The 12,745-nt window shown below is 38.1% G+C and overlaps 1 protein-coding gene across 6 annotated transcripts in view; it reads left to right on the forward strand.

The window, feature by feature from the left end:
• Positions 1-12,745, forward strand: part of Acaca (acetyl-CoA carboxylase alpha) — a 280,231-nt gene that overhangs the window by 179,157 nt on the left and 88,329 nt on the right. For all 6 annotated transcript variants that reach the window (XM_057774468.1, XM_057774469.1, XM_057774470.1 and 3 more), the window contains 3 exons: positions 1,921-2,124; positions 7,315-7,470; positions 9,062-9,208. In XM_057774468.1, coding sequence (XP_057630451.1) covers positions 1,921-2,124; positions 7,315-7,470; positions 9,062-9,208 — 507 coding nt within the window. The remainder of the gene's footprint in view (positions 1-1,920; positions 2,125-7,314; positions 7,471-9,061; positions 9,209-12,745) is intronic.

Raw genomic sequence — 12,745 nt, forward strand, 5'->3', positions numbered from 1 at the left:
CAAACTTCCTGTGTAGCTAAGAATGATCTTGAGTTTCTGATCCTCCTCCCTCAACCTCCCAAGTGCTGGGTTATACAGTGCTGGATTATATAGTACTGGGCAATGCAGTACTGAGTTACTCACTGCTGGGCTATAATGCAGTGTATCATACAGTACTGCGGATCAAATCCAGGGCTTTTTACATGCTACCCAATCACTCTGCCATCTGAACTGTATCCTCAGTTCCGATTTTAACCATTAAACTTAATGCCCAAGACCTGAGAAATTTTCCTACTTTTTTTTTCTCTTTTAAACCCCAAGCTAATGATGGGATAATTCTGTCTGTTTATAAACCTGTTCTTTGAGTCTCAATTTGCATGATCTGACAGCAAAATTTCTCTTCAGCACCAAAAAACTAGAAGTCTTACAGCGTGGCCAGGACACTGTGTATTTTTAGTTGGCCTTTTCTCTATGAGTAATTTTATTTTAAAACATCAGCCTTTATGTACCCCCTACTCTGAGTACTCAGACTCTGCCTTGCTAGTCACAGATCACTGTTGTTTCCCATACACACAGATCGTTAGCTTTTATCCTCTCAAGAAAAGAATGGATAAATGTATCTTCATTAGCAAGCATAATGTAGGAGCAGGGAAGTTATCTACTTGAAACCTATTCTAGGGCTGGAGAGATGGCTCAGAGGTTAAAAGAACTGACTGCTGTTCCGATGGTCCTGAGTTCAAAACCCAGCAACCACATGATGGATCACATCATAATCTATAATGAGATCTGGTGCCCAGAACACTATATACATAATAAATAAATTTAAAAAATAGAGACCTATTCTAAGTTAAAGTTCTGTGGTACAGAAATGAAATACTTGCAGGGTGATACATTCTACTGGAAAACCATGATTAGGACATGTAAGGTAATCTTAAGGCGTTCTAAGTGCTGAGACAGCACTGTAGAAAGACACTTCAGAATGCTCTGGGTACTTGCATCCCTATTGGGAACAGTTATTGATTTAGCATGTTGGTAGCAAAACCATTTATACATTTATTTACTTGATGAGACTTGGTTCTTCCCTTGTACCATGTGGGTTCCAAGGATCTTTAAGTTCTCAGGCTTGGTGACAAGTGCCTTCACCTACTAAGACATCTTGCCAACCTATAAAGTCACATCTAGGGATATCCAGTAAAAATAAATTTTCTAACTCTGAAAACCAAGAATACCAAGCTGTCTCAATACAAAGCTTCTGGGAAATGAGGGAATATCTCATCTCCGTAAATCCCAGTTGGACTTGGCAGGGACCAAAGTTGAGATCACTAGTGTTTAGAGGGAACATTCTGGCACAGCCTACAAATTGCCTTTCTTTAATTTGTGCAATTTACTAAAAGACATACATTATCAAGTTTAATAAAATTTTGTAGAAAAAAGCTCATGGTGGTAATTGCTGTGTTGATTTAAGGTTCTGTAAGTGCAATGAAACATAGTTACCATGCATAGAAATGCTACTTAATAGCTATTTAACCAGGGATTTTATTCTTATTTGGGGCTTTCTCTTAAATCCCCTGGCTTTTAATTTTAGATATTGCAGATCTTTGATATAGAGTATGAATATAATTGGGAAAGGGAAAGGAGTTGTACAGATTTCGGGGTTGTGAGTCAAAGAAAACCACTCAAATACCAAACCAAGACAGTCCAACCAAGGCAATCCTTCCATTGAGGTCCTTCTTTTCAGGTGACTCTGGATTGTGTCAGATTGACTATAAAAACTAAGAAGGATGGGGAGAATAAACCACATGAGTTCTCTTTGTAAGTGTGGTACCTATCTCCATAAACCAGCATCTTTTCCCAATATTTTTTAGCAAAGATGTGCAAACTTAGAACAAGTTTTAGTTGCAAAGTATTTTGGTTTTACACTTGGTATTGTAACTGTGTCAGATTGAAGAATCTGTGCGGAGCATGGTAATGCGCTATGGAAGTCGGCTGTGGAAATTGCGCGTCCTCCAGGCAGAACTGAAAATCAACATTCGCCTGACAACAACTGGAAAAGCAATTCCCATCCGCCTCTTCCTGACAAATGAGTCTGGCTATTACTTGGACATCAGCCTGTATAAGGAAGTGACTGACTCCAGGACAGCACAGGTACAGTAGTCAAGCAGACTCCTCCAAGGTTTTATTTGATCCAACACATAATAACCCCCAAACCCCATTGGTTTGTCCTTTACCTTTGAAAACGGCTTTGTGCCTCTTGATCACGCATGTTACAAAACCATAACCTTTTGTCAAATATTGACACGCTTTAACAGGCCAGGTGAACCAACTCCACAGATAATTATGCAGTTCAGATGTTTATGGTTTCCAGGGGCACTTTTGCTAAGTAATCTAGATTTCCTGATCTGATTTGTTTTCCTGTTCCTAGTGCAGCCTTTCACTGGCAGATGAGGAAAGGGGACAGTGTGGAATTTATCAACTTCTGTCTTTCAAAAGGGGAAATTTCACCATAGAATCATATCAGGAACCGAGCCAAGCAGTGTCTTCTTCATACTTGTACATTCCATTCACTCATGCTCACTTTCTTTCACTGAGTTTAGAGTGCTGTATGCCTATACATGAGCAAAGTAAGAAGCCATAACCCATTTTCCAGGGAAAAATTTTGGGAATGCAGAAATGAAAAATGAATAAGCGTGTTTATTCTATGATAATAGAGCATTCTATTATAATTGGCTTGCCACCTTAGTTTCTAAACATTTGGACCATTTTCTGTGGTATGCACACATCTTCAGAGGTGTAGTATGTTATTTTAGGGCTTCAGTGTATACTTGAAGAATGTACTCCTAATAAAGGGTGTACTTGTACCAGAATACAAGGGTTTTAGACTGTTCAATGCATTTGGTTCTGGGAAGCAATTATGTGGCTCTTGTTTTTATCTAGGAATGGAGGCAGGAAAAGACATTTTTGTCTCTGCTTTGGAGATGAATTTTTTAAAATCCTAGTTTAGGCAGTTTTCTTAGTGACCTTTCATTTTGTTTTTTGATTCTCAGTTAGATCACCAAAGAAGTCTATCCTTTAAGAAGAAAGCAGTTAGAACAACATGCACAGAGCACAGGGGTGAGCAGGAAAGAGTGCTCAATAATTTTGCTGCATGTGATGTTTTTCAGGACAACCTTAAGGACATTTTCAGTCAGGACTTTCCATGGTTAGGGATGCTTTTAATTAACTTCTACAATGGCTTCAAGGCAGGCCTATTCTTCTGTAAAATAAGAAGGCCACTTGAGATTTTAATGTTTTTGATAAATGCTTTTTCTTCACAGGTTTCTTCTTCTTTTTTCCCATTTCTCTTTATGAGAAAGCTCTTAGATTTCCCTGATACTAGATGGTGGTGGTGACACAGGCACATGAAAGGCACAGGTGCCTTCAGCAGAGATTTAGTATTGTGCCTGGCACAAAATAAACACTTAATAGGCATCTGTAAGAGTGAATAAGCTGCCCTCGACCTGAAGGGGGCCAGCATACTTAAAAGCCCTGAAGGTTGCGAAGCCTTCCTGTGGCATGGAAGCTAGGTTGAAAGCAGTGATAGAGGCAGGAACTGACCACAGCAGCCTCTAGCCAGTTCCTGTGCACCAGTGCGTACTTGGTGCTTATTACTGAACTTCATTTCCTCTTTCTTTAGAAATTGATATAATATGGAATCATGTTTATCATTTGTTCATTTACTTATTTAATATTTACTGACTACGTATAGTGTGTCAGACACTATGGCTACAAAGCAGTTCCTCGTTAAGAAATGTATATTATAATGGGAAAAGATAGATGCTTCCATGATATGATAAGAGACATTATAAAATAAAAACATTCAGGACTCTAAGGGTGCCCACTGTGTAGGTCAGTGATGGTTCTCTATGAGAAGCCCTGCTGCAGCCTTCAATGGGAGGTATGAATAAAACCTGTATATGTTTTCAAACTGGTAAAACATGACCTCGGCCAACTTTCAATTACCATGTTTATCATAGGAGAAAATGGAGCTAACGTAAATGGTCATTTGGGGCTTCAGTTAGGGTCCATTACTACCAAACTCTTGCCCTAGCACATTGTTTATTGCCAATGAGAAGAAAAGTTAACTTGCTTGAGTTTCATGTTTCTTGTATGGTCTTTGTCCTGTAGGCTGAAATGAGCAATTTCAGGCAGTCCTAAGTAGGAAGAAAAGGTTTGGGTAGTTTGTTACTTAAATAAATTGACTTCCAGTGAGGAAAGTAAAGTGAACAGTTCAAAGTCACCTTTATTCAGTTTACATTTTTATATAGTTTATATAGTTTACGTGCACCAAAATGGTTTCTTTTGCTGTATTTGCTTTGATTAAGTCTGACAGTTGTACATGATATCTGTCATCAGAGTCATTATAGAGGATTTCTTGTCACCCCACAAAGTTTCTCTTCTTTTCAGTAAAAGACAGAATACCAATTGCAGGCTTAGGCAACCACTGAGATCTGCTTTCTGTTGCTGTATATAGTTTTGCTTGTCCTTTAGTTGCATGTAAATTACATCAGACAATTCATACTATTCTTTATCCTACTTGTTTTGTTTAATATAATGTTTTGGTGGTTCATCTATGTTGCAAGGACTATGAGTATGCTCTTTTTCATTATTGAGTAGTATTCCATTTTTTAGATTTACCAAAATGTTTATATCCATTCAATTACTGGAGTTTTATTCCCAAATTTGAGTTGTTAAGAATAAATTTGTAATGTGCATTCATTTGTAAATCTTTGTCTTTTTGTTTTGTTTTATTTGAGACATAGTCTTACTATGTCCTTCTGGCTGTCCTGGAACTTACTATGTAGACCAGACTGGTCTTAAAGTTTAAAGAGATCCTCCGATCTCTGCCTTCCAAGTGCTGAGGTTAAAGGCATGTGCCACTATGCCCAGCTACTATTTGCAAATCTTTATATAGGTAAATTTTTACTTTTCCTGATTAAATGCATAGGAGTCTCCAATTGCTGGTTTGTAGTAACTATTTTTTAATATTATAAGAGACTTACAAGCCACTAAAAGATTACCATTTTAAATTCCAGCAACAATATATATACGCATGCAGCTTTCTTCAGTCCTTTTCCTTACTGCATAGTTATATTGCTTTAAATGGCTATTCTAACTTCATCCCAGAGCATGCAGAATTAAGTTTTAAACCCTGTACTTACAGCTTTGCCTCTCTTAATAGGAAGTACAGTAGTTCAAAACCCTGATGTTTTAAATTTTACCAGGTGTGTGTTGTATGTGTGTGTGTGTGTGTGTGTGTGTGTGTGTGTGTGTGGAGAGAGAGAGAGAGAGAGAGAGAGAGAGAGAGAGAGAGAGAGAGAGAGAGAGAGAGAGATAGAGAGAGATCAGAACAGCTTTCAGGAATCAGGTTCAGTCCTAGGCATAGCATTAAACTCAGGTTGTCAGGCTTGGTGGCAGGTAGTTTACTGGCTGAGTTGTCTCACAGTCTTGAACCTGCTGCTTTTATTTCTTTTTCTTACTTTGATTTAGACTTTGTCCCAAATCCAGTTTTCTCATACTGTACTCTTGCCAAAACACCTGAAACCGTTTTTTTGTTTTTTGTTTTTTTAAATATGACTAGTTCTTTTAACTCCCAAGGTGTTACTGCTGCTGCTGTCTCCCACCTGGTAACTTTCCCCCTTGGTCTTTTAGAAGAGAACTGGAGGTTCCACTCTGGGGACTTTAAACAGCCTAGGATATGTTTGCCCAGAATAAGACCTAATTGACAAGTCACCAGAGCACTCTTATTCCTCTGAGCTCAGATGCTAAGGAGTCACTTAGATGGATGACCTTCAGGTTTAGGTTAGTATTTAATTCCATTCTATGCATATATATCAAATCCATGGATCTTTTCATTAATGGTACACTTGTGCTTATATTTTAGGTCCAAACAGATGGGAATATATATATACCTTTTCATTCCAATCTCCATTTGTATTCAGTGTGTTGGGAATCTATATTTTATGTGTTCATACATAAAGTGCCTAGTTTAGTGTTATACAACCTCTGAGCACTCAATAAATATTAATTGAATTGAAATAATGGCATCTCTTATAAATATTCATGAGCAAATAAAACTAGCTAAATATATGGAGTATGAAGTACTCTTCTAGAAATATTTGAGTTAAAAAATGATTAAAAACTGGTGTGGTGGTTTCATTATGTGATAATCCAGCAATTGCAGGAATTCACTAGTTAGAGGCAGTATACTAGAGAGAAAAAATATATACATACATACATACATACATATGTGTGTGTTTATATGTAATTTAATAAAATATAGTGATTTTACCATAGTCTTGTTATGAGCTAACAAGAATTAATTAGGTGAGTGAATGAAATATACTTACTCTGACAAAAGTATTTGGAGCCTTTGTGTGGCTAATAATACTACAAAGAACCTTCTAATCAAGGGACTAATGCATGATCAAGTGGGTAGAACCTTGATCTGGCCCAAGAACAAGAATTTTCTCTAGTATATAACAGCTCCTCGACTTAAATACTAGAACTGTTTTGCTTAGTTAGCTGGCATGCTTCATTTTTTAGTATCCAAGATTCAAGTCAGTTTAGAAGGCAAGTGCCATCACTCTGTCTCTGAGATGTGAAATTTACACTGGACGTTTTTGTTGATGTCACCTAATCCCAAACTAAGAACAGTCTAGTATATATAGCACATCAATATTTTAGAGTTGGTTAAGTGGCAGAGAAGGGACAATACCAAATACCCAGTGACATGAGGCAAGTGATGGAGGAAGGTCATTGGTTAATTAATAAAGAAACTGCTTGGCCTCATAGGTTAGAACATAGGTGGGTGGAGTAAACAGAACAGAATGCTGGGAGGAAGAGGAAGTGAGCTCAGATGCAGGGCAGCTCCTCTCAGAGCCAGATGCGATGCTGCTGCTCTTGAGAGCAGACGCCATGCAGCCAGCTGCCAGCTGCCAGGTCAGACATGCTGAATCTTTCCCGGTAAGCGCACCTAGTGGTGCTACGCAGATTATTAGAAATGGGCTAAATTAATATGTAAGAATTAGCCTAGAAGAGGCTAGATATAATGGGCCAGGCAGTGTTTAAAAGAATACAGTTTGTGTGTTGTTATTTCGGGGCATAAGCTAGCCAGGAGGCCCGCAGCTCCCTCAACAGCCCGCAGCTCCCACAACAGGCAAGTCTCCGCCATTAAGCACTTCTCCCCACCCCCATCTGTTTTTTAAGAAATAACATTGTGGAAAACAATGCTATAGGCAACTATTTTATTTTCTATTTATCTCTTAACTGTCTGTGCATTCTGTTTTTTCCCCACAGATCATGTTTCAGGCATATGGAGACAAGCAGGGACCACTACACGGAATGTTAATCAATACTCCATATGTGACCAAAGACCTTCTTCAGTCAAAGAGATTTCAGGCGCAGTCCTTAGGAACAACGTATATATATGATATCCCAGAAATGTTTCGACAGGTAAAAGTGGCTAACAGGCGAGAGTTTGAGGCTTCTTTAAGTCTTCATCATGTGACTTTTCCTAGAGAAGGGCACTCACAGGCTGGAAGTATCTTGACGCTATTCTAATTTTGGTCTCATTTTCTGTCTCATTAATGACTTAGTGTCTTCTAACTCACGTGCTTCATGAGGAATGGTGAGAAGAGACGTCTCAATTAAACCCTTACCACATTATGTTTACAAGGACCTATGTGAGGAGTTACATATGTATTAAGTCTGTGTTTGAATTAGAAATATTAAAAAGAGGAGTGGAATGAGGTTTCATTTTCTTACTTTCCAGGATAATCCCCTAACCTAAGCCAAGATGAGAGTCATTATAGGTAGCACAGACAAGAAGATAGCACCACTGTATATAGTTGTAGGTATAACTTCTTCTGTAGATTTACTATTATTAAATAAAAACCTAGCATGAAAAAAGTGACATTATGAAACTCTTCCCCTATATGAAAAATTCCTTGACTTTATGATGGTGAACCCTCTCTATACTGCAGATTTCCCATCAAAAGTAGGGGGGTATATATCACAAGCAGAGAATACAACAAATAAAGAATAGAACATCAGAGGATACGGGATTTCTTTTAAAAATATCTTTGTCGTAGGTCTTCTCAAGTCTCTATCAATATCAGTACTATCAATATTATCATATTTGAATCTTAATGTAATAATTATCTGTGGACTTATTTAGTAGTCTGTGATTCCTGTAGTATTCACAAAAGCAAGTTACTTTTAGGTAACTATTTACTTAGACCATCCTATCTCAGAACACAGACCTTCACTCATTACCTCCATTTTATGGTGTCATGACCCTGACAACTGTGTGTGATTCTGATTCTCAGTGTCAGTACTTGTAATTGACAAGGGACACAGCTAGGACACATAAGTGTGTGTGAGTCATTTGGGCTTTAGGTGTTTAAGACAAGCGTGGACGGAACGTCATAAAGAAGTTAATTTATTTACATAAGAAATAGGAAACGGTAATCATGAATGTTTTTGTAAATGCATGGGTATGTCTGTATTCTCAAATTTGAAATTTAATTGTGCTATACTTATAGTCATCACATCTTAACTAATTCTCATGCGTGGATCTATTGCTGTGCAAAGTAGTTAAGGGATCTTCCCTTAACCTGCAGTAGAAACTTAAGTCTGGGCTTTCTTGGATTTGTTTTAGAGATGAACCTGCCTCAGCCTACAAGTAATGAGACAGAGATTAGAGACATGAGCACCAAACCTGGCTGATGCCTTTTATTTGAGTTTTTTATTTTATTCTTGCTGGGTTGGTGTTAGGGCTATTGTATGTGTTAATGCTCCAGTGCTATTTCAAGGTCCTTCAGTAGTTTGACTGTATTGGGGAAGTACCTGACTTTTGACATACTGAAAATAGTGTAAAATTGACCACAAGTGTGTTTGCACAAGTGTTGAAGCATTTGGTCTAAGGCTCATACTTTCCATAGAGCTCTTGGAAAAGAAAACAGAGTCAGAGCGACTGAGTTTGACTGTGATTTTTATTCATGTTGAAATGCCACTGATAAGTCAATCTTCTTTCTTCCATTAGTCGCTCATCAAACTCTGGGAGTCTATGTCCACTCAAGCATTCCTTCCCTCACCCCCTCTACCTTCTGACATGCTGACTTACACTGAGCTGGTGTTGGATGATCAAGGCCAGTTGGTCCATATGAACAGGCTTCCAGGAGGAAATGAGGCAAGTATTTATACCCTTCTCCCTCTCTATCTCTCTGTCCACTAGTACCAGCCATTCATGAGAGCTATTATTTCACAGTAGGAGCTACTCAAGTGGCAGAGTCAGGAAAGCATTCTTGGTCAATTTCCTCAGAGAGAGAATGGACCAAACCAAGAAATTACTGTGAATTTTTTAGGTATAATTAATTAATGGTATTACAATTTTGCTTTTTGAAAAGGAGTGTTATTTTCTCGGGGGCATGCATGCTAATACAATGTCTTTACAGAATCAAAGGTCTAATGTCTAGGATTTGCTTCAAAATAGAAATGAAGGTCAGATTTTAAGTGGAGTAAGATTAGTGAGTTCATAATTGAAGATACATGAGACTAGATTATTATCTTTTTTTAATTTGGAATTTTGAGATTTTTAGGTATCTTTTTTTACACTTGATTCATTGGATTTAGTGATATTGTGAGTGTGATAAAGAAATTCTTCCTAAAGAACTTGGTGAGAGCCAACAGTTTTAAAAGAAACACAAAACTTATGTATTTATTCATTCGTTTGTTTGTTTGTTTTGAAATCTCACTCACTACATAAGCCTGGGTAGCCTGGAACTCACTATCTATACCAGACTGGTTGTAAACTCACAAAGACCCTCCTGCATCTGCCTTGAGAGTGCTGAGATTAGAGAAGTATGCCACCAGACCTGCCTGATTTGAATAGTCATTAAAAATTTTGGATGGGGAGGGATGGGGAAAGGATCTAGAAAGACTTAGGGGAGGGGATATAATCAAAATATATTTTAAAATGTTTTAAATGAAAACTATAATAAATTATTAGTCTTAAAATAATAAAAATTTAAAAAATAAACACATTTTCTATCCATGTGTTATGTCGCATACCAGCATTTGGAAGCTGATGGAGGAAAACTAGAAGTTCAAGGTTAACCTGGGCTGTATGTGTCCCTGTCTTGAAACAAAGAAACAAAATCAGAAAGCATTTTCTAGGATTAATAACTTTTCTCATGTAGTACCATATTACTAATGACATAAAGATATATTCTCCTGTTTCCCCTCATATTCTTCTCCATACAGTAAGATCCTTAAGATTTTGATTATGCTAAGATACAATGATAGAAGTATTAGCATACCTAAAAATTCAGGTGTTTTTATTAACCCCTAACTAAACTCATTCCTTAAATAACCTTTATCTGAGCCAGGCTTCAGAGGCACATGCCTTTAATCCCAGCACTTGGGAGACAGAGACAGTTGGGTCTCTGAGTTTAAGACCAGTCTGGTCTACAGAGCAAGTTCTAGAATAGACAGGGTTACACAGAGAAACCTTGTCTTGCAAAACCAAAAATCAGTAATTTTTTTGTTTGCTTTTTGTTTTGTTTGTTTGTTTGGTTATTCGTTTTGAAATAGGGTCTCTATTTCCTGCTCTGGCTGTCTTAGAACTCACTATGTTCTATGGCTTTGAACTCTGTTGTCTCTGCTGTAATTAAAAGCATGTGCCACCAAGCCCAGATCCAGTATTCTTTTCAGAAATATTTGTTCTAGCCAGGCAGTGATGACACATTGCTTTAATCCCAGCACTCAGGGAGGCAGAGGCAGATGAATATCTGTGAGTTTGAGGCCAGCCTGGTCTACAGAGTGAGTTTCAGGTGGACAACCAGAGATACACAGAGAATCCTTGTCTCAAAAACAAACAACAACAAATATATTTTTTATTTATATATATTTGTTCTGTGTACAGGGTATATAACTGTTGTGTACTACAACATAGTCTGCGGGAGTAGATGATGAAGCATTAGGATGGAGACAAGCACTGAACCGTATGAACAGGCTTAGAGTTGTAGGAGTTGGTCCAACCTGGTGCCTCAACAAATGGCACAATGATGGGGTGGAGGTGGCAGGTGTTGCCAAGAGAAAACGCATATTCATCAACACACAAAATCGAAGCAGCACTTTGTACCTACTGTATGGCTTCTGCTTGCAATCCCCTCAGCAGAAAGAAAAAAAACTTTATAGTGCTAGTCTGTAATTTTGATTCATTTAATAGCTGTTGAGGAATAGAAAGCGGCCTTGTGAACATGAGGCTGAGAGTAAAATAGTTTTAACTAATGTAATTAAAACATAAGACGAGGGTTTTTTTTGTTTTGTTTTTTGGCCATGTGAAAGCTAGCTGCAATGCTGTGTGAAACCTCTTGCCATGATCTTTCTTCTGCTTTCTTTCTGTTCTCATTCTGTGTTTGAGTGAATGGAGACTGGGGGAATGGTGAAGTCCCAGAGGGACAGAGCTCTGTTCTTGCTGAAATTACAAGCACAGAGCTGCCTGGGCATGAACATGTAGTGTTTACTCTGCCAGTATGAATACAAATAGTCTTATTATACGGAACTCTGTACCCAAAGACCACACACACACAGAGACACAGACACACACACAGGAACAAAAATATTAAAGGTTTTTTTTTTAACCCCTTTAAGACCTACAAACCTCACTACTGCAGTGAGTGGCAGTCTACAGTAGTTACTACGAGTTTTCGTTTGCCCAATGCCTTAATAGTTGTGAAACCAGAAAGTAACAGCATTTGTGAAAACGACTGTTACTTTTTATCACTTTTCACATTATTCTTTCTTTCCCTTTCTACGTTATGTGTTTTCTTTTTCCTTTCTTCGGATGATTGAGTGGGATTGAGCCTGCATGTTAGCTTACTGTTTCTGAGCCTAAGAGTTCAGGAAGAGTGAGCCTGATGTTCTTTTGTGAGCAGTCAATAACTGATGCCCAGGATGACTGGTGAGGTCAGTGATCTTAGCTAGATTATAGGATACTGCATGACAGGAATGAGGTTAAGGTATTAGAATCAAGCTCTGTTTCCAATAGCTTGGACGTACAGTGGAGTGTTACATTGAGAGACTCGCCAGTCTAAGGATTGAGTTTCAGCTTTCAATTCTGAGGGACAGCTGTCAGTAGGATATATTTCACTGCACTGAACCCAGTTTTGTCAGGGCACGTTGGCTTTATACTACTGCAGTTTAATTTTCTTTTTCGAAAGCGAGAAGTTTGTCATGAGCCTGGCACTCTACATATTACCTGAAGAATGGTGTGAGAAGAAACAAGTGAGCTCTTGCTGATGGGATTTGGCGCAAATCTGTCCTTTGCCAAAGAGAATGGGCATCAGAATAGAGCCTTGAGATATAGCTTTATTTAGAAAAGAATAAAAATTTGATCTGTTAATGTTCTGAGAGCCAAGGCTCAATGTAAATGCCTTGATGCTACGTAGACATTAAATCATCATAATGTGGTGCTCTCCAGAGTGACAGCGCTACCAGGTCATCATTGTAGGTGATACTGAATTACCTTGAAGTATTGGAGTTTCTGGCTTTAAAAGCTAGCACACGGATATTAGGAATGGGGATAAAACATGAGATTCCTATGTAGTTTTTCCATGAATTGAGGTGTTTCTCCTTACAGCCAGAGGCAGAAAATGTGCACCTATCAGACCACTTGTGATTACCACCTTGTTGCCTTCTTCCCTTACTTTTTTTTACTAGGATG

Source organism: Chionomys nivalis, chromosome 7, assembly GCF_950005125.1.
Source record: "Chionomys nivalis chromosome 7, mChiNiv1.1, whole genome shotgun sequence".
Lineage (NCBI taxonomy): Eukaryota > Metazoa > Chordata > Mammalia > Rodentia > Cricetidae > Chionomys > Chionomys nivalis.